Raw genomic sequence first — 21,282 nt, forward strand, 5'->3', positions numbered from 1 at the left:
TCCATGGAAGCCTCCCCTTAATTTTTTTTTTGAAAATGTCTGATATCAATATCAACCTGTGTCTGATATCTGATATCAACCCATCTTGACAGACATTATAATATTTTTGTTGCTGCAGGTTTTGTGGAAACACAGATCAAATGGGTACCAAAATCAACCAGTCTGCTTTACAAAATGTTTCAATAATGGCTAAAAGAATTTGCTCTACCTTTTGAGACATTGGATGTGAATCCTTTAATTCGAGGCTCCCAAGCAGTGTTTGCTTTATTGAAGAGAATTTTGGAGTGCCCAGGTCGTGCCTCGTTCAGCAGGTGCTTGGTGCTCTCTCTGAGAGCAGGGGTGGCAAATGGGCTCCAGCAGTGGTTCCCAAGCTGCTCCCTGGGAAGCGCTGGTCGGAGACTTGGGCATCTGTCTCTGTCCCTTAGCATTGCCTCTAGTTGCTAAACAGCAGCAGAAGAAATTCCTTTGCTGTTTAAGGATTTAAATGCTTCCCTGTAATTGCTTTTTCACGAGCACAGCCTCTGTAGTTGTGGCGTGGTTGCTGTTGAAGGAGGTGGCCTGCGTGGCTGGGAGAGGGGCAGGCACCGCTGCTCTCTTCAGCAGCTCAGGCAATGCCATAGTTTTGTACTGGGAGCCACTGAATGCCGGTATAAATCTTGCTGTTAAAACTTCACAAAATACTTCCCCTGCTTCTCTGTCTCTTCTGTGTTTGCTTGTTTTAATGACTTTTACTCAGAGCAGCTCCCTTATTTGTGGCCAAATTACAGCTAAAAGTTGCCTCAAGAAGGTCCGGTTTTAAGAAGCTGGCTGAATGTATGCAAGTAGGACAGAGAGGAAAGGCACCCAATGGAGTACTTAGGCGTCAAACCGTGGAGGACTTTTAATTAAAGCTATCATTAAAGCATTATTTTATGGACTCAGCAGAAGGGCAGTGCAGTGTTGAAAGTCTTTTTCATCTCTATTTCAGTGTGGCCTGAGACTTCTCAGAAGTGCCAATGTCTGCTGATTAACAAATCGTGAGAGATTCCACGCTATTCCCCCTGCATACAGCGCCAGGTCCAAATTCCTGTGCCCCAGAGTTTCTCTGAGGGAAAAGGATGGGCTGCAGTCAACAGGCCAGAGTAAAACTGGGAACCCTTAAAACAGGCCCACAGCGTGAGATAAGCGGCTTTTTGCAACTGCAGCCCTGTAAACAGAGCTGAGCTTGCTAATAGGCATCGCGTGGAGCCGATGGGGAAGACTTAAGGCTTCATCTGAGAGCAGTGTGACCGATTCAGTAGCTTGCAGGTCTTATCAGATGCTGTTCTGCAATTTGCCCAGCCCCTTGCTGATTGCATTTTCTCTCTTGCAAAGGTTGGAGAGGAATGTATCTAAACTCCTCTTGGTCTTTTTTCACAAACCCAGAATCTGTTGCCTGACCCAATAACTGGTCTTTTTTTTTTTTTTTTTTTCTCCATCCCCCCACAAGATTTAAGAGCCAAATGCTGTACTTGTTGATTTTTGTGCTTATAAACTCTTCAGCCGCACTTAAGTTACTCTCATTGGAGCGGTAATATACAGGGAAGTTTTAGACATGTATAACGCTGCACTCCAGCTAAGTAACAGCAATCCTGTGTCTTTGCTGCTCCTGCAAAGCACTGCCAAATACGGCTTTGAAAGTTTCTGCAATGATAAGATTTTAAGCTGGATGAATAAAAGCACTTCAACAATTTCTAAGAAGTTCAAACCCACAGCTGTTTCTGAGTGGTTTTACTGACTAAACGGACATTGTTTTCCCCCTTATTTTTTGATAGGAGAAACTAAAGTAAAAATAAAGCTCTGCCTAAAGATGTGCACGAAGTTTGGGGCAGAAAAGATTGAAATGGGAAGAATCCATCTGTATGTAAACTGTATCAAATGCAGCTTCTCTTCTGTCACAACTTGTGAAATTAGAGTAGTATTTTATATTGCTATTTCTGGAGCTATTATTTGCTCAATTTACCTATATTACAGAAAAACAGAAGCCTATTTTAAGTAGCCAAAATTCTGGAAGTCATTTTATGCTTTTTCCAAATATGTCTGGCAAGAACACGGATTTATTCTCCTGGCAAAGCTTCTCTCTCATCTTCGTCTTTTACTAGTCAGTGGTGACTAATGTGCTCAGAGCCTCTAATGATCACTTACTTATTCATACAATCACATAGCTTGGCAGGCAGGGAGGATTGAAGATTTGACGTCTGTCATTTGGCACATGAGGACTTTGAGTGTTTCTCCAAATTTCTGAACGCAGGAAACGCTAAAATATGGAAATAAAGAATTCATCCATCGCATTGCAGAGCATCTTCAACAGCCTTTTAAAACATATGTGAGCATTCACTGTGTAAGTGATGCAGATCTATGCAGGTGCATATGCAGGCACGGGCCCCGCTGCTGTTTGTATGTGTGCCCATGTCAGGTGGGCAGAGACGGGCTCCGTCCACATGGCTGGAGCTGGAGCTCTTGTGACTGCGGGTCTAGACTGGGAAAGAGCCACAGGGCCGCGTGGGAGAGCACCCCGGGCTCCCAGGGGAGGAAGGGAGTGATTCTCATGGAGCTAAGGCAAGCAAGTGTGTGTTTGTTTGTTTATTTATTTATGAGTGTGTACGCTGCATTGCTTTCAAAGCACGTGCTGGTGCTTGAGGAGAGCTAAGTTCACCATGCACAATTACCGTAGTCTCAGTAGCACAACTGTCAGCCGTGTCAGGAGGCTGGGGCTCCGCTCCCTGGATTCGCACGGCTTGGTGCCCGCGTGGTCCCCGGGCTCAGCGGGCCTGCGGGCAGGTTGCTGGGGGCACCTGGGGCCCTCTGGCTTCCCCACATCAGCCTCTCCTACGTTTCTTGGCTTTTCCCTTTTAGGACAGGGCACTTCCATTGGATCTGTATTGTAAAATTGACTTTAAGAACTCCAACTTTTACAGAGTTATTTAAAACTAGCAGAAGGCATGGGACTAATGGCTTTGAAACTTAAGAAAGATTTACTTGAGGTAAGAGTGGGGGGGAAAGCAAAAAATGACCTATGCCCATGGAGTGCAACAGCAGCTAACCAGGGGAGAGGGAGTTGTTCCTTTTCCCATTTTTCCTGCGAGAGGGTGGAGGACAGAGCGGGGTGATGACAGGACACACAGCAGACATGGCTCTTTGAGAACGAGACAAAGTATTTGACTCCGAGTGGTGTTTTAAACTGTCAGATTGGGCCAAATTACGTCAGCAGCGGCAAATGTTTGGCATGCGATTTGGTAATGAAATCACTTTTTTTATTATCCTGCAGACATTTCCATAAACACATGATTTTTCAGCTTTATCAGTGAGGAGAAGCAAAGAACACCAGCCAAAATAACATAACAGCCTAAATAAGCTTTTTTTTTTTTTTTTTTTCCTTCATGCCTTCGGGAATTTCAGGATTTTTGGCTTGCGGGATGACAGGAGCTTCCCATCCGTGCTTTGGCAGGGCTGCGCCGTTCCCGCGTGTCCCGCGCTTGGCGGCTTCGCAGGGCCTGGCAGCGGGGGCCTTATGAGGGTGTCCCGAGGGCACCTCGCCGCTGCTCAGCACCCTGTGCCGCTCTTGTTCCCGCGGGGGCTGCGGTGCCCTGGAGGGGAGGGAAATGCTGCGATCGGCCCTGTCCTCTCCCGGCGCAGCGGCAGCCCTCACTGCTCTTATTCCGTGCGCTTTTCCATTTGGGGAAACGGGCGTTTTTGTCAGAAACATCAATTTGGGTAGCTTTTGCTTTGATATACTTCTGATGGGACGTGAAATGCCCCATTTGAAGGATGCTGTGCACGGAATGCACACGGACAATGTGTCCATCGAAACTGACTGCCTTAAGCAAACAGCAGAGTTTCTGTTTGTGTTTTCCTTCTACCGTTGCTGAAGTTGTGTTGTGAACAAACATTTGCTAGCTAGGATCTGCAATCAAGACTCCAAGCACATATTCCCTCTTAATACCTTTGAAATTGGGTTAATTATGCGTTAAAGGCATTACTTCGTGCATCAGCTATGGAGAAAATGTCAGAAATTCTTACAGGTTTGCACATTTACGTGCAATTTCTGGCCAAAATAGCCTAACCTGTGCTTGCCATATCCTTGGATACTGGCCTTTAAACCCATGTCTCTGTTGCAAAGTGTTACTGAGAGATGATGAGAATTGATGCTGCAGCCTGACGCTATTGCAGGTTTCTAGTTCTTTAAACCTTTGCCTCATGCCTGGAGTGCTCAGCAGGGTGTAAGCTGCATTTTGGGACAAACCTCGGAGCGCCCCATGTGTTTCTGCTCGCTAACCCTCCCCGATGTCACGCAGTTCCTCTGGCCTGTGCATTGCTCTCCATCTTCCCGAGCTGGGAGACCCGTGGGACGCCTGGATGGGTCTGGGCAGTGGCAGAGGGAAGGACGGATGAACCCCAAGTTATTTCAGCTGCTGGAGGAGCAGAGCTTCACCCCCACGTGCAGCTTCACATCCCTGTGCGGCTTCCCCCATGCGCAGAGGCAGCCCCGCGCCTCGCAGCGGGGCAGGAGCTGCCCTTCTGACTTGACTGCCACAGGACCCTTGCTGGAATGAGCAAACTGGGGAAATCAGGGCCGGGCTGCAGTACAGAGGAGTGCTGACTACCGCCCTGGGGCAGGGAGGTCAGAGCACGCGGCAAGGGGCAGCAGCGGCGCGTCCCGCCGAGCCGAGGGCAGGTTACGCGTCGGCGCGTTTGCCAAGGAGGCAAAGGCCCTTCCCTGCTGTCCTTCCTTTGGTATTTGTGTGATCTGTGTTTCCGGCGAGGCAGGAGGTCGGGCTGGGCTGCTGGGCAGCGCCGTGCTGGCAGCCCGTGTGTGTGGAGCAGCCCTGTGCTCGCTGGCACCGCCGCCTCCGCGTGCCGGCCCTTTCCGCTCCCTCAGGTGTGTTGGGAAGCGCCTCCTGTGCCTCCCGAGCCCTTCCGGCTGCCTCTGCAGCTCCTGCAGCATCTCCTCAGTGCATGTGGCTGCCTGGATTTTTCCTTGCCCTTTTGTATCTCAAAAAGCCTCCTCCCCTCGGTAAGGAGGACAACTGTGCACCATCCCTGTCCTATACCAAAAGGTTTTAGCAATGAGACCTGGAGGCTCCAAAATCTGGTTTTTGTAGTGTGGTCTGCTGCATCCAGGCTGGATTGCTGGACTGCCAGAATTGCCTTTGGCTCAGCTATTGTAGCCATATGCTGCTGTATAGTCATGCTGCTTAGGGGATTTAGAAATGACAAGATTAAATGACTCGGGCCTTGAAAAAGAAAAATCTGGCTTATGATTCAGACGTGATGACTAGTCCTGCATGAGCTCATTTACCCACTCCTGGTTTGTAAAAGCCAAATCTGAATTAGCTGTTGGTTAATGATTTGCCTGATATAAAAATAGTTTTTCAAATATGCTGTGAAATGTCAGAATAACTTCACTCAAAATAAATAACATCACTTAAAGCTTACTTTGAAGAAGCTTCTAAGTTGAAGATTAGCTGGTTTATGACTTCTTGCAATTGTTTTTTTTGTTTAAAAATGTTACGTTGAGTGTAATCTTTCTGCTCCGAAGCCAGCGGAGGCCGGGACGGCAGCGCGATGTCTTCAACGCGTGCCGCCAGCTTCCGCGTGCGGCGAAGCCGTGTTGGGGTCCAGCCTGTCTGCGTGCGTTGGATGCCACGAGACATCCCTTCCTCCGAGCCCGCGGATGGGCCCGGGCCTCGGCCGGTCGCTGTGGCAGGACCCCGACCCGCGTTGCGGTTCCCCCCTCGGCCGCTGACTCCCGCCTTGGGGCAGGGAGGTCGGAGCACACGGCAAGGGGCAGCAGCGGCCCGTCCCGCCGAGCCGAGGGCAGGTTACGTGTTGGCAGGTTTGCTGAGGAGGCAAGGGCCCTTCCCTGCTGCCCTTCCTTTGGCATTTGTGTGTTTTGTGTTTCCGGCGAGGGTAGAGGCCAGATTTGGCAGCTCCCAGTCCCATTACAGTCTTTTAGGAAGAAAAATAGCAGCGTTCCCCTTTTTGCGTGTTACTGGTGCTACTGGTGATTAGGTGGTGGTTGCGCTAGGTCTGACTGCTTTTGGTAAAGCTTTGTCTCTTAATATTAACATTGTCTGAAGCATCATGCAGGATTTTGCTTTTCAGAGGCTTGAATCTTAGTGCTTTAAGCACCGAGAACTGTATTGGCTGTCAGTGGATTCGGGGTACGTTTGACTGCACTTTTGTAAGCAGCGAATGTGACCGAATCTCTGTGGTAAAACCTGAGATTGCAAATGTCAGATAAGCTGCATGTCGGTAGGTCATGAATGTCCTGCTGAGCGGCCTCGTTTCCGCCAGAAGCGTTTTCATTGCAAGGGAAGGGATTGGAGTGAAAAGCAGCTTCTGTGAGCTGTCTGCTGTGGGTGCTTATGCAGCTGTTTCTCTTTGGAGCCTTTCCAGGGAAACAGCCACTACTGATCCACAAAATGTGTTGTTTCATCACATTTTGTGGCTATCTCGCATTGCATCACATGTAGTTCTGTCATCAATAAGCGCTTGCCTGTATCCGTGGAGGACATAACCCCGTGAGGCTACCCACCTTCATCCTCGGTGGGTTTCTGCAGCCTTCGGTGTCACCCTTGGTGGCCTCTGCCGTAGCCATGGCAAGTCCCAAATCCCTGATGCCGTGTTTGGCTGCAGGAGGGTGCCCGAGCAAATGGAGGCGGCGCCTTTGCCATGGAAAGGCAGCCTGGCCTGGTGTCGGCAGTGCCCATGGCAGAGGAGCTGAGCGGCACAGGCAGGCGGGGACACCCTTTGCACCCATTTCCAGGGGCAAAACCTGTAGGCTTTGACTGCAGAATGGTGGTTTGGGTGCATTTGCACACAAGGTAAAGGAGGTTTGGCAGATGGCTTGAACTGGCTGGTGTGCATTTCCCGGCAGAGCAGGCACGGTGCAGTGTCCTCCGGAGCAGGTGTCTGTGTCTGGTCAGCTGCTGCTATGCCAGTCCCTAAGGTTCATCTCCTCTTTCCACCTCTGAAACAACTGAAAGACGGAAATGAGGAAATTTTGACCTTCTGGCGTGACATTCTTTTCCAGAACCTTGTTGGGAGCGAGTCAACATTGAACAATGTTTTACTTTCCAGGATTCACTTAGTGACTGTGCACTGTGGGCAAGAGAAGAGCGAGGGGTTTCAGCTCTGACAGCCGCGGTGTCGTACGCTGAGGCACCCCGGGGCTGGCCTGTCCTTGGCTGTCTGGTGGATTCCCCCTCATCCACTGGTGGGGCATGGAAATGCCAAGAGCCCTGCCTTTGTCACGGGGAACAAGGAGATTCCTCCATTTAGTTATTAAACGAGTGACACTTTTGTGACCACGTAGGTCGTGCCAGCGTGTGCGCTCTGCACACACGTACGGTGCGGGGTTTCCCAGAATGGGACACGGAGGCCTGCAGGCTGCCAAGGGCACAGTGGGACTAGCAGGACGAGTGCCCCCGGCCGCCTGCCGCGTCCCCTCTGCTGTGCGTAACGCTCGATGCCGTCGTGACGCTTCCCCAGGCTTCCTTGCCCAAGGAACCTGCCGCCTGCGCGCGGCCCTTCCTGTCCGAGCAGGAGTCCATGGGGACGGTGCAGGAGCTCCTCCTCAGCCCAGCTCAGCAGCTGTTGCTTTGATTAACTCATGGACCCTGCAAAGTCAGGTTAGCCTTTGCCTTTTTGGGTAAAGCTTTGGCAGCGCTGCGGTGGCTGAGCTGTGAATGGCGAGGGGGGTGGCAGGAAGTGCTGGGATTTGCCTGGCGCCGCTTGCGAGCCTGGGGACACCGATCCTTCCAGGCCTGCTCATGTCCTGTCCTGCTCTGTGTTACACTGCAAGAAATGAACCCCAAGGGCAGCCCCTGGCGAGCCAAACGTATGGGGTAACAAGAGGTGAGAGTTATTCAGGCTCTTCCTAGAACACCAGCGAGAGTTTCTCTGTACTCCAGCGAGCGCAGAGCTGGGGAGGGAGGGCAGTGGGGTGCCGGGGGTGCCCTCCCCTTCCTTCCTTAATAAAGGTAGGGACCGAGGCACGGGCAGAATCACTCTTGCAACGGCTTCGTGCCAATTTTGACCCCAGGAGTTTCAAAAGGGATGAGGACGTGCCAAGAGCAAGCTCTGCATCGAAGGGAATTGTCTTTAATAAATCAAAGAACAAACGGTTCCCAGACATAGATAAATATGTTTATGGAAGGTAACCATGGATGATAGCAAATATACAGCCATTTTTCACTGGGTCTCTAGGCAATTGGGAAGATATTTTGTCAATGGTGATAGGAGCTGGGGGAGGACTGAATCCTCCTTAAAATGTTAGCCTAGTGTGTTGCAGAGCACCAGGAGGCACTTGCAATGTTTTCTGGGTAGGTTTCATTACTTGGCAAGATCCCCTATGACTAAATCTCAAAAGGCTTCTTTTTAAAAAATGTTGCATTTATTTATGTGTAATACAGTTTGAGTTTGCTCGTGCAAAGAAAAAAAAAAAAAAAAAAAGGCCATGTATGGCCTTTATTTGTAGAAGGTTTCTAACCACTTGCCAAACACTACTGGGTGGAAAGCTGTGTAGCTGCGGAGACAGCCTCTTCCTTGTCCGAACACGCAGTTCCCATGTTAATCATAACAAGTATGTGCAGAAAAGAGCTGACCCAGGCCCTGCCAGTAATCCTGCTCTGCAGCTGGGACAGCATCGGAGCTCCACTTGCTTCCTGTGTGGAACTACTTCCACCGGTGTTTTCCTAGTATTTAGCATGCAGTGAGGAGTGTTCTCCTGAAACTATGAATCATCTCCTTTTAGGAGGAAAAGTGGAGGATAAGGCTAAAGTAACAAGCTAGCTTTAAATTATTAAATATCTTTAGTCAACAAAACATTTAAAACAACATCACCTCACAGGAACTTTTCTTTCAGTGATTGTCACTGCTTTATTTGAACACATTACTAAGTTGGAAACAGTTTGCAGTTTTGTGACTGAGTTGGACAGAACTCAGTTTTTCCTTGCTTTTTAGCCTGTGAAAACTTACAGCTTTATACCAGTCAGTGATCTAGGCTATTATATTCAGGATATGCCCTAGTTTAAAGAAGAGAGTCACTAGTAATATAGGAGTAATAGCTTATCGTAGATTTGTCTAACAAGCCTAGCAAATGTGCACCAGTTTCCTCTTTCAAACAAACAAACAAAAAAAGATTCCACCAAGAGCACTTATTTCATTTCCCTTTCCTGTTATGCTTGTTGTAACCCTACTAAGCAGTTTTGAAAAGCCAAATGTAGTCAAATTGCAACCATCCAGGTAGGGAGGCTAAAAAAAAGTGCTTAGACTTTTGCTGTTTCTCGTTTCACATCTTGTTTTTAGGAGATACATTTATGTCTGTGTGAAACATAGGTTATCCTCTGTTACAAAATACCTGACCATCACACAGCAAACAAAATTCAGACATCTATGAATTTGTTTATTGGATTTGTAATGTTTAACCTGTCAGTAGCGTAAGTCCAGCAGCATATCAAGTTATACTGCTAGAAGTATGTGGGAATCGCTTCCGAGCTCCACGTAAAAGTCTCTCTCTCCTTTGGTAGTGTTTAATTATCGGAGGCGGCCCGTGTGGTTTGCGGACTGCCATAGAGCTTGCCCTGCTCGGAGCCAAAGTGGTGGTGGTGGAGAAGCGGGACACCTTCTCGCGGAACAACGTGTTGCATCTCTGGCCCTTTACGATCCATGACCTCCGGGGACTGGGAGCAAAGAAGTTTTATGGGAAGTTCTGTGCGGGATCTATTGATCACATCAGTAAGTATGCAGGGGGCATGGGCACCGCTCCGCCAATGGGAGCGGAGTCGTCGGGAGATTAATGGAGACTGCCTTGCCCTGGCAGGAAGTTTTTTTGCCTTGCTCAAAGTACAAAAAAAAAGTGGACTCCTTCATTTAAGCCAAATAACGATTGGGCAAATACCACAGTCTTACAGAGCAGCAAGTGGTGTTTAGGAACACGCTTTTTCTTACCTTTTTTGTTAATCTGGGCTTGTTTTTTTTTTTTTTTTTAAAGTTATCCTTTTAATCAGAAATATGCAAAAGTGTGGTAATATGCAAGGAAATGATTTTCATACCCTGGAAGAATTCTCTATCCTAAATGACCAACATGTTGGGCATGCAGTTTGTTTAAATATTGTTAAAAGGGAAAGCTCCAGAAGTGTGTTCTAAGAATATTGTTGAAGTAAATTTTATCCCCTAGGAGATTATGTGCAGCAAAATCCTGGGTTGGTTGCTTCGTTTTCATTCCTCACCCTACAGGGAATAGCGCTACCTGTTTTTGTTTACGTTCAATATCAGCTGGTATCAACTGTGCTTGCTTGTGTGTTAAATATGTCTTTGTTACTATCCACAGGTATTCGACAGCTTCAACTTATCCTCTTCAAAGTTGCACTAATGCTAGGAGTTGAAATCCATGTGAACCTAGAATTTGTAAAAGTTGTGGAACCTCCTGAAGATCAAGAAAACCAAAGTACTGTTTATCGTAATGTGAAAAAGAGCTTAAACAGGGAAAAAAAAAAGTCTTAGATGCCTCTCTCTACGCACACAGAGTAACTTGTTTTTATAGCAGGTCTTCTATGAAACCATTCTAGTAGTCGAATTATGTTCAAAAAAAGAGACCCACTGGCCCTTCCCAATTCAAGCCTACTGTATGATAGGCATGATAAGTATCATTGTGACAGTGCTCTGATAATACTTAAGAAAAAATACGTACTTTTCAGGCTGGCCTGAGAAGTGAGGTTTTGCACTATGCCTTCTGGCATGTGTGTGAGGCGCTCTAGGGAGTCTGGTGTGGCTTCTTGGTATCTTCCTGCAAAAACATTTTTTTTATTGGCAATATAAATATTGAGGATAGATTTAAGTGTTCTGTTCCTTGTTTTGCCTTTGTGCTTTGTAAAACTCCCTCTGGCACATGGAGTCTTACTAGCTCTCTTTTGCAAGATTCTTATAAAATAGATAAAGGTTTCATTTCTGTTTTTTTTTTTTCAGGATTAGATTTGGGGAATAGTAGTAATAAAATAGTCTGAGATTTTACTTTAAAATAGTATGTAATTTCTTGTTAAGGGTTCATTTAGTAACAGTAGAATAATATATTATCATAAGTAGCTAAAGGATAAATATAGTTTCTAAATATGAGCAATACAAGCACTTTCAGATTATCTGTCCTTTGTTAATGCAAAAAGTAAATTTAGCCTTATAGGCACATTTCTTTTTAATTTTTATTTAGAAGATGGACTTTAAAAGTATTGACAGTGGAATGCTGTTTTTTCCTTTCATAAAACCCACCCTTTCCTTGCTATAAATGCATGCACTGTCCTGTTAAGGTCATTCTGGGGCTATTTCTGTAAGAATGAAGTGCTTAAGTTTATTCTTGTGATATGGGTCTTAGAGGAAAGGTAGTGCCTTCAGTGATCCAAAGGAAGGCTTCGCTTTTTTTTTCTTTTTTTTTTTTTTTTTTTGTTGGCCTATGAGCTTAGCGCCTCACTAATGCCATCCGCCTGCCTGCCGCTTTGACTCTAGCCTCTCCCCATATGAGGTAGAATTCAGCTCAGTTTGAATGAAAAATTGACCATTTACACTAATACCCTTTCTTCAAAGTCTGGTTGCACTACTTCATTGTGTTTCTGAAGAGTAAATAAGCAAATAATCATCTTTGTGTTTTTAGAGATTGGCTGGAGGGCAGAATTTCTGCCAGTGGATCACCCTCTGTCAGAGTTTGAATTTGATGTTATTATCGGTGCAGATGGCCGCAGGAATACACTAGAAGGTAGGTGGATGTGTACTCTTAGCCTTAATGATGGTCTTTTAGGGCAATTTGGAAGACCTGAAAGTGAGGGGAGAATAAAAATGCAAAAAGCTGCCTTTTACTCTAGAAATGTAGGTGAGAATTATTTCTTATGTGGTGTCTCCCACTTTTGTTGTTGAAAAGCTGATTCTCAGCACTGTATCTACTTATACTGCTTCCAAAAGGCATTGTGGTACCATTAGGCTTGCTTCAAGGTTAAATAACAACACGAGGACTTGACTTGATGGGGAGCTACATGTTCGTTGCTGCTGTGCCATGAGTGTGGGATGTACGTCTGAAAAGGGGACTTCCAGGTACCTAATGAAGTATTGCTCTTGAACGGTGATCGTTACTTTCAGAAGAAGTTACTTAAGTAACAATTCCAAAAGATGCTAAGGGAAAAAAAAATCCTGCTTCATTGATAGGAGTTGTCACGGAGATGTCTGGCAACCCAAGCCTCTTGGTGAGCACAGCGCTGGCTGCACCACTCCTGTGTCACAGGAACAAGCTGCCACTTAATTGTATATTCTCCCTCAAGCTTTATTTCTATCCATGTTATTTTCTTTTCACTAAATACCCAATTTCCCCTTTTATTAGCTTTGTCGTTTGTGTCTGCTTATTCTTCTGTCTGCTGAAAAACACTTGGTATTATTATATACTTGGTATTAATTTCTTATAATGCTCTCATTAGAAAATATTCCTCAGACTACTTAAGTCTAGGCATCTATTAAAGCAAAATTAGTCATTCCTTGGCTGCAAGCTCTACTGGGAGGGTTGTTGTCATATCAGGGTCTAGGGAGTTTTGGTGTACTGAGGACTGTTTACACACAGAAGCTGGTGTTGTCATGTCAAATTTATCCCAGTGAAATAGTGAAGCTGAGGTTCACCTGACTAGCCAGAGCATTTCAAGAAACAGAGAAAAATTCATAATTTATTTGATTTACAGAAATCCTTGCATTCTCTGAAAAGTCATCTGCAGTTTGGTTTAAAAAAAAAAACCCACCTCTAAGGACCATGTGTGTGTCTTCCCTTTTCACCGAGGTGTAAGGGGAATACAGAGATGGGAACACCATTAACGTGTGATCGCTGGACGGGACATAGCATGCTGTTTTGTGGGGGGGCAACAAGGCAGCTAGGAGGACCCAAGCAAGCAAGTGGTTTAGCATGCCAGGCTGCATCAGTCTCACGTTGCAAGTATAAGAGTTAACCTGCAGAACATTTTTTCAGAGCCTCAAAGTCTCTGAAAACCATTATAAGCTGAGAGTGTGTGCATCTAGTATTAATGTGTAACTTTGTATTCTTCATTTTTTTCTGCTGCTTTTGACTGTTGCCTTTTGCATATTTTTTTTTCAGAAATCTTTTATCATCAACGTACCAAAATTCTCTAATTTGTTAAGCAGTGTGGTTTAGAAAGTGTGCCTCCATTGGCTTTCATCTGCACTATTTCCTGTCTTTTTCCTCCAGTCATCACTTGTCCCTTAGTTGCTGCTTAAGTTCAGATAGTTCCCCTTCAGGGATCCTTTTATTTATTTCTATATTTTTTGGTGAGATTTATTCTGAGTGAGGTACATTTCCACTTTGCAGATGGGCAGGGAGACCACAAAGCCTCTTTGCACTGGGACGAGTTGTGCAGAAAAGAAGGAATCTGTGATCGTGGGCTGGCGAAGTTGGGCTTGGGAGACAGGCTGCATTGCCTCCGGCACACTGCTGCTGAGAGCTGGCCATGAAACGTCTCCTGTGTTTTTAATTCTTGCTGTACTTTGCTTACCAGGTTTTAGAAGGAAGGAGTTTCGTGGAAAGCTGGCTATAGCTATTACTGCCAATTTTATAAACAGAAATACGACCGCAGAGGCCAAGGTAGAAGAAATCAGTGGTGTCGCTTTCATCTTCAATCAGAAGTTCTTCCAGGACCTAAAAGAGGAAACAGGTAGGTGGATCTCACTTTTTCCACAACCAAATCAGAGACCAACTCTTTATCTGCCAGGCCACCCTGCCATTCCTACTAACCTCAAATTAAATCATTTTTTTCAAGTACTAAAATGCTACTGATTTCAGAATCTTGCAGAGGGAGATGTGTGTGGTACAGTAGAAGTTTCTTTTAGACTGCACATTGCCACATCATAGCTTGTTTTAATGTTTACATCTTTTTAAAATGTAAAAATGCCTGATATATCCAACAACTTTAGGACATTTTCAGTGCCCAGATATTTCCCTTATGACATGGTTTGTTTTGTTTGTGTCTGTTCACATATTAGATGGCTTAAACCATATAAAAAAGGCTTTGTCCTCCTGGGAGGAGTTTATTCTTGCTTTTTGATGCATGAGTCTGATAAAACTGAAAAGAAATGGACAGGAATTTGCCACATGTATTAAAATATAAATGGTGAATTAAATCTATGAAAAGGGATTTCAGTTGCATCCATTGTCAGTACAAGCAATTCTGTTCATTTACAGGAGATGTTTTATTACAGAAGTAGCAGAATTCCTGGTTAGACCCAATGTTGGAGCTTTATCAACCTGAAAAACATATTTTTTCCGCTGGCTCCTCTTTCCTGCTTGTAGGAAGATTGCTAATGCTGCAGTCTAAGTGACTGTTCCTTAGTGGGACGCTAAATAGCTTTAAATTATCTAGTGACATCTTCTGTGGGGTAGGGCCACTCTCCTGTTTTGTTTTTGTCTTGTAGCATTTTGTCCATTGACCTCATCTTACCTAGGAAAAGTGAATATATCTCATATAGCCCAAGACAGGGAAACACTTGTGGGAATCAATCTGGTACTGTTAGTAAATGACACCAAAAGTGTTCTGTGCATCATAAGAAATGTATTATCTCTTTTTTAGGAATTGACCTGGAGAACATTGTTTACTACAAAGATAGCACTCACTATTTTGTGATGACAGCAAAAAAGCAGAGCCTTTTGGACAAAGGAGTAATTATTAATGTAGGTAAAAATGCTGGACAAAAACTTATTTTATTTGCTTGGCACCAAGTAAATGTGCGCATCTGCATAAAAGTCTAGTTCCATGGTACAGAAGGTGTTTACAGACTTGCTGCATGGCTTTGTTAAAGCTCGGATCACTTGGATCTTACTCTGACTTCTCTGCAACGCCTCCAGACAGCACAAAGTTCCTGAGGGGAGCTGAAAATGATACTTCCGAAACTCGTCAGTTCTGAAACTGGCTGAAAAGTGATTTTGTCTCACTCGGGAATTGCACGCTGTTGTCATCACACCACAAAATAAAAGCCTCATTTTTTGAAAGGTTGATCTAGCACATCTAGGTCCAGTTTCATCAGGCAAATAAGGAAGTATTAAAATCTCCCCCAGGGTAAAATTCTGAATTCTCCAAAGTGGTTGAAACATGATAGAAGAATGTTGTAAACATGATGGCATAAATTTTTAAAAGTACTCAGGAATGTTTGAGACCCTTTAAAAGACATTCATTTCTTTTTCATCTTTAATATGTGGGCTTTGTGTCTTTTCATTTCTAGAAAGTATTCTGGCACTGTTTAAATTTCTCTCCCTGGAGACCTAGAAAAGATCTTTTCTTTTAACTTGAAAGTGCCAAAATAGCCGGGTACAACTTCCCAAGGGAAGTGCTCATGGTGAGCTCTCGGAAAGCTCCTCGGCTTGGTGTGCCGGCCCCAATGCCGAGGCCTCTCGGGGTGCCCTGGGGAGGAGATGGGCAGCAGTGGGCACAGACCCTCTGCCACTGCGGGGACATCCCCTCACGGGCTTGTGTCTCGGTGCGCAGGGCGACCCGTCTAAAGGCAGCTGTGCTAATAGCAGCTCTTGTGGCCTCATCCCTGCGATCATCTGTGATTAAGCCTTAAATAGAAACTGCTGTATTAATAATCTTGGGTCTTAAGTTGGGTGACCCATCCAGGAAAGGTACTTCACCACACTGGCTAAAAAAGGCAACCCAAAGCAGAGCACCAGAAGAGCTTCCGTGGTCCAAGTTTTGCTGCAGAGGCGCCGAGTCCAATCGTGGGGCTGAGCCTCGCGTGTGCTGCGGTGGGCGCGTGCCCGTGGTTCTGCTCCCAGGAGTGCGGTGTGCTGCAGCGATAACGATGATATCTCTTGATGGGAGGGAAGTCAAGTGATGAAAATAACATGGAGCCAGGCTGTTATCATCTTCTGTTGCAAGCCAGGCTGTTAGTTTAATGTCCATGCAGATCGTTCCGGTTTGGGGTGGCACAATAACTGTGTTTACGTGTCAGCAGCTTTCCTGGGGAGACAGCAGATCTCCCTTGGGTCTTGGTGCCGTGGGATGTTTGCTGTGTTGCTGCTACGCTGCTGCCGTGCAGGACTCACCCTGCACGTTCCTCTCCTTGCAGGACTGTGTCGACACTGAGTTGCTCCTGTGCGGGGAAAACGTGAACCAGAGCAATTTGCTGTCCTATGCCAGAGAAGCTGCTGACTTTGCAACGAATTACCAGCTGCCTTCCTTGGATTTTGCAATTAATCACTATGGGCAACCAGATGTAGCAATGTTTGATTTTACTTCCATGTATGCATCTGAAAATGCGGCGCTGGTGAGAGAGAGGCACCGACACCAGCTCCTGGTGGCACTTGTTGGAGATAGTTTGCTTGAGGTATATCTAGGAAAATCTTTCAAATAGCTCCTTTTTAATCCAGCCATTCTATCTACCCGCCAAAACCAAACTTGGTCTTCAGTTACATATCCTGAAACAATGGCACCTTCATTAAAATAGATTGTTTTATGCCCTAGTTGATGTCAGAAATTAATGCTTAGCTGGCAGGCAGCGGCTGAGTTCTGTTTTGCTTTATGCAGGTTGTGTTTCTGCCTGAAAACTGAGCTGTGTGTCCTCAGCCTGGGTGCCTGGCATAGCTCTCTTGACTTCAATCGGAAACAAAAGCTTTGTCCAGACTTTCATTCCAGTCCTTCTGCCTTAATATGTTCTCTTTGTGGAAAGTGTGTGTTACAGCTAGTATACTTTTTTATTTGTGTTGACAGCCTAAAGTGTTTGAAAGGACCAGTCCAAATCAAAATTAACAGATGAAAATAGTCATCTCTCCCCCCACCTACACACAGAGGTTTTTACGCTCTCAGCTGATTTCCCAGTACTTTACTTGAAAGCTAGATACATTTTTAATGTAGAAATTTTAAAAACGAAACTAAAAAAAAGTCACTACATTTTTTTCTTCATTACATAAGACTTGGAGAAAGCACTCTAAACATTGCAAGAGTTAGCAATGTTGTATTTGAACTTTTTCTGGACAACTTTTCCAAGTTGCTGTGGAATCTTCAACTCCAAGTGCGCATTGCAAATCACTTTTGTAATAAGTTCTGAAGAAATAACAAGTAATTACAATGTAAATACTACTTACAGCCATTCTGGCCAATGGGCACTGGCTGCGCGAGAGGCTTCCTTGCTGCTTTCGACACCGCGTGGATGGTGAGGAGCTGGGCTCAGGGAAAACCCCCGCTAGAAATCCTTGCTGAACGGTGAGTGCTGCTTGGTTTTCCCCTTTGTTTTCAGTGTTTTCAGAATTGCACTGCTGGTAGGAGATGGTGCAAGATGTCAATAGCAAAAATACTCTGCTCCTCTGCGATACTGGTGGGTTGAAGTTAAGTAAGTATCCTTTCCTGTAGGATACTGAGCAACTTCTGACAATGACGACCTGCAGCCCATTGCTCCCTCTGCCCTGGTGCTGTGACACAGAGATCCAGCCACGTGCACAGCCTGGGTTTAAATCACTACTGCTAGTGCTAGCTGTGAGCCTCAGAAAAACACCAAGATACCTTGTGTCTAAAGAGTGACCCTCTGATCTTTTCAGCACTTACATTTATTTTTAAAAAATAGAGATTTTCACTGAAAAGTGTAAACAAATATTTTAATATCTGACTAGCTGATATCTGTGATTTTAGCACTGTATTTCAGCTTATAAGCCCCGGCATGGTAAGTGTGTGCAAAGAGGATTTGCTGTCCTGCTGAATTGCAGGTTTCCGTGTGCTGTGTGTCTCTGGTCAGAGCACGGCCAGCAGCTCTGGCGAGGCAGCAGTCGGGTGGCCGGGCCCGCTGACTTTGCCTTGACACTTGCCCTGCTCCGTGCCGGCCGGCCGGCCGCTGTAGGGGCCAGCGGGAGCAGTCGTGGTTGCGGTAACGTGAGTAAGAGCGCTGCTAAATACAGTGCTCTGAGGAGCCTTAAGATAGGAGCTTGTGGGATGACTCAAACGCAGCACAGACCCAAGTGGAAAATTGAACAGCATCATAAAAAAGGCCGTAGTGGTTATGGGAATTGCAGATTGACGGGGTTTAGTGCTGTTATGTGGTAAAGGAGTACTCCTTGGGTGGAGGTTAAAGCAAAACCAGATGATTTTGCATGATGTAATCTCTCTCTTTTTTTTTTTTTTTTCTTCTTGCTCACTTCCTGCCTCAGGAAAATGTGGGCATCACTGTTAAATGTCTTTGTTATCCATTTTCTATCTGGTATCTTCCTATTGCTGAGTGAGATGCAATATGCGGATGCAATGTGCGTTAATGCATAATACTTGTCCTGGTAGAATCAAGATAAAAGTGACAGGCAAAAATTAAATAATCATTTTCTAAACAATATTTCGTAATTGATATCTCTTGCCTCTTTTTTTCTCTGCTAGGGAGAGCATTTATCGACTCTTGCCGCAAACTACCCCTGAGAACATTACCAAGAACTTTGAGCAGTATACCATCGACCCAGGAACGAGATACCCGAACTTGAACTCAAGCTGTGTTCGACCTCACCAGGTCAGTACTTAAGAGGCTTGCTTAGGAAAGGATGGTACCTGTTGTTGTTGTTCTGTTTGCTGTTGTCCAGGAGAAACACGACCACAGGTAGAAATAGCACATGAACAAAGTCTTCAGGAGCCTCATTGGTTTAGATCCAATTGTTGATAAAGTCAGTCTAGAAAGACTTTTATTTTTCTGCAATTAATTTTAATGTTTTGGTGCAAATTGCTCTTTCTTGTAGGTGAGACACTTATATGTTACTAATGAGTTACAACAATGCCCTCTTGAAAGAGTAAGCTCCATTAGAAGATCGGTGAATCTGTCCAGACGAGGTATGTGATGTCTCATGTCTGCTGCCACTTAATATTGGGAGCTTTTTGAGCACACAAAACCTGACTGAAGTGTTTGCTCTCTACGTGACTGCAGAGTCAGATACGCGACCTAACAAGCTTTTGACGTGGTGTCAGAAGCAGACGGAAGGGTACCGCAACGTGAACGTCACGGACCTCACTACCTCCTGGAAGAGCGGCCTGGCGCTGTGCGCTATCATCCATCGCTTCAGGCCTGACCTCATGTAGGTGGCGGGGGCAGACTCTGGGGTGCAGGGTGCCTTCTGCTTTTGCAAGGGGGTGCACCCTGTTGCCAGCGTAGGTGGACCCTGCGGCGGGAGGAGGGTGCTAGGGGAAGGGGCAGCCTTGCACGAGATGTGTGCGGGACCGTGCAGTGCCCTCTTATGCCGATGGGTTGTGGGGGCCTGTTGGGTGAGCTCTGTGGAGGGGAGGCCCCTCTGACGGTCTCCACACTGCCGTGGATGCAGTTCCTGTCTTCCTGCATGGACCAGCCACCCCCAGGATTGGGAATGGAGGAATTGCTGTCACGCTTGCCTTGCTGTGGATAAGGGAAAGGAGTATTTGAGTTTTTTTATGGGGTATGATAGGTTGGAAAAACACAAGGCTGACACCCAAGACACTTGTTTGTGCAGCACTGCCTGAGGAAGGAATAAGATACTTTTTGCTTCAAGTTAGTTTTTAAAAAATGGAAATTATGGATGGTTTGGTGACTGTAAGAACAGCGCGAGGAGAAAGCAAAGCAATCCCTGCTGTGTGTGGAAAGCATTTCTCTTAGGCACAGCTCTTTTTAGAAAGCTGAGAGAGATTTATGTTCCTGAGTTAACAGACCTCCTGCAGTTTTCCTAGTATTGTGCTTGTATTTTTGGCTTCATGTATTGGATGGGACAGGTGGAGGACGCAGCCGGTTGAAGCCTCGCTGGTCCCAGTGTGTTGAGTAGGACTGAGCACAGGCTGGGGCCGTGGGAAGCACCACCTCCGGGCTCCCCCTTCTCAAATGTCCCCTCGGGATTTGGGAATATCACTACTGAAGGGAGCCTGGCACTTCAATGGCGGGTAGTGGTGAGGGGAGTAAATTCTTTGGGGTTCATGAGCTAATGCTTCTTTTGAGAAGGGAACTGCCCTGTCCAGAGCTTAGTTATTTGTTTAGGTGTTTATTTTAATGACACATTTTGGAAGTTGTTCAAAACAGTGAAATTGTAGAGCAAGTCCCATAGAAAATAGATGAGATAATGTGGTTGCTGATGTGTGTGATGTGTGTTTTTAGTGTGCAGTTAAATCCAGCCATGGGCAGACAGGAGCACCTTGTTTAGAGGACATATGTAACAGTGTAGAGAGGCCATAGTGTATGTGCATAGCACTCTTGATTCCTAAAGGTGCTCTTGGCAGCTCTGATGGCTTTTCAGAGCAAACCCCACTGATGCCAGCTCCTTGTCCCCATAGCGACTTCGACGCCCTGAAGGAGGAGGACGTCGTCCAAAACAACCAGCTGGCGTTCGACGTGGCCGAGCGGGAGTTTGGCATCCCCCCGGTCACCACGGGGGAGGAGGTGGGCTCCGCCGCCGAGCCCGACAAGCTCAGCATGGTCCTCTACCTCTCCAAGTTCTATGAGCTGTTCAGAGGGGCACCGCTGCGGGCCGTGGGTAAGCCGAGCCCGGGCACCTCCGGGGCTGTGGGGAAACGTGGTTTGAGACCAGGGTTTTCTTGGAGGGAGGAAAAAAAAAAAAACTGTACATATATGCTAAGCAGTCTCCTCTTCGGAACAGATGCTGGGGACAAGCAAAATGGAGAGAGTAATGACCTTTGTTCAGCAAAATCATCAAGCCTGATCTTCAATAATTACATCAATTTAACCTTACCAAGAAAACGAGTACCAAAGGTAAGTTGTGAGGGAAGGGTTGTCCTATAAACCTCCCTCTTTTTAAAAGGCAAAAAGAAGCCTTCAGGCTTAAAAGGAAATATTTTATATATTCAAATCTTAAAAGTCCCATAGAAAGATATTTCTGAGCATATTAAAAAATAGTAAAGCAAATAAATCAAGACTCCCCCCTAAACAAAGCGTTATAGGCACCCGCTTTTGTAAAACTAAATCTGAAACATTGTCGCTCTCTAATCAGTGAAACATTAATAATACTCCCAATTAAGCATTCCTCATAAATGAAAAATCCATAATCCCAGTGAGAATTTGGGTTTAGTTGGGTAGCATTTGCATTCATTCTCCATGTCAATCCTTCTTAACGTAAATAAATGTAAGGGTGAGTGTTTCATTTAGTTTGTTTATAAGTTATATTTTTTAACTTGAAACAATCCAGAGCTTGGCTCCAATACTCATATTTTCTTTTTATCTTTGCTTTTTGAAAACTTTCCAGCAGGTGTTTTGAAGAGATTTTGCACAATGCTAGACATTGTTTTAGAGATTTTC

The 21,282-nt window shown here is 45.6% G+C and overlaps 1 protein-coding gene across 1 annotated transcript in view; it reads left to right on the forward strand.

The window, feature by feature from the left end:
• Nucleotides 1-21,282, forward strand: part of MICAL2 (microtubule associated monooxygenase, calponin and LIM domain containing 2) — a 75,614-nt gene that overhangs the window by 453 nt on the left and 53,879 nt on the right. The window contains exons 2-13 of the mRNA XM_088525847.1: nucleotides 9,552-9,759; nucleotides 10,355-10,471; nucleotides 11,666-11,767; nucleotides 13,557-13,712; nucleotides 14,625-14,725; nucleotides 16,120-16,377; nucleotides 17,137-17,252; nucleotides 18,405-18,531; nucleotides 18,755-18,845; nucleotides 18,940-19,087; nucleotides 20,304-20,503; nucleotides 20,627-20,739. Coding sequence (XP_088381973.1) covers nucleotides 9,552-9,759; nucleotides 10,355-10,471; nucleotides 11,666-11,767; nucleotides 13,557-13,712; nucleotides 14,625-14,725; nucleotides 16,120-16,377; nucleotides 17,137-17,252; nucleotides 18,405-18,531; nucleotides 18,755-18,845; nucleotides 18,940-19,087; nucleotides 20,304-20,503; nucleotides 20,627-20,739 — 1,737 coding nt within the window. The remainder of the gene's footprint in view (nucleotides 1-9,551; nucleotides 9,760-10,354; nucleotides 10,472-11,665; nucleotides 11,768-13,556; nucleotides 13,713-14,624; nucleotides 14,726-16,119; nucleotides 16,378-17,136; nucleotides 17,253-18,404; nucleotides 18,532-18,754; nucleotides 18,846-18,939; nucleotides 19,088-20,303; nucleotides 20,504-20,626; nucleotides 20,740-21,282) is intronic.

The sequence above is a fragment of the Tinamus guttatus genome, unplaced genomic scaffold (genome assembly GCF_059628265.1).
Source record: "Tinamus guttatus ecotype Peru unplaced genomic scaffold, ASM5962826v1 Tinamus_guttatus_pri_ptg000240l, whole genome shotgun sequence".
In the NCBI taxonomy this organism is placed as follows: domain Eukaryota; kingdom Metazoa; phylum Chordata; class Aves; order Tinamiformes; family Tinamidae; genus Tinamus; species Tinamus guttatus.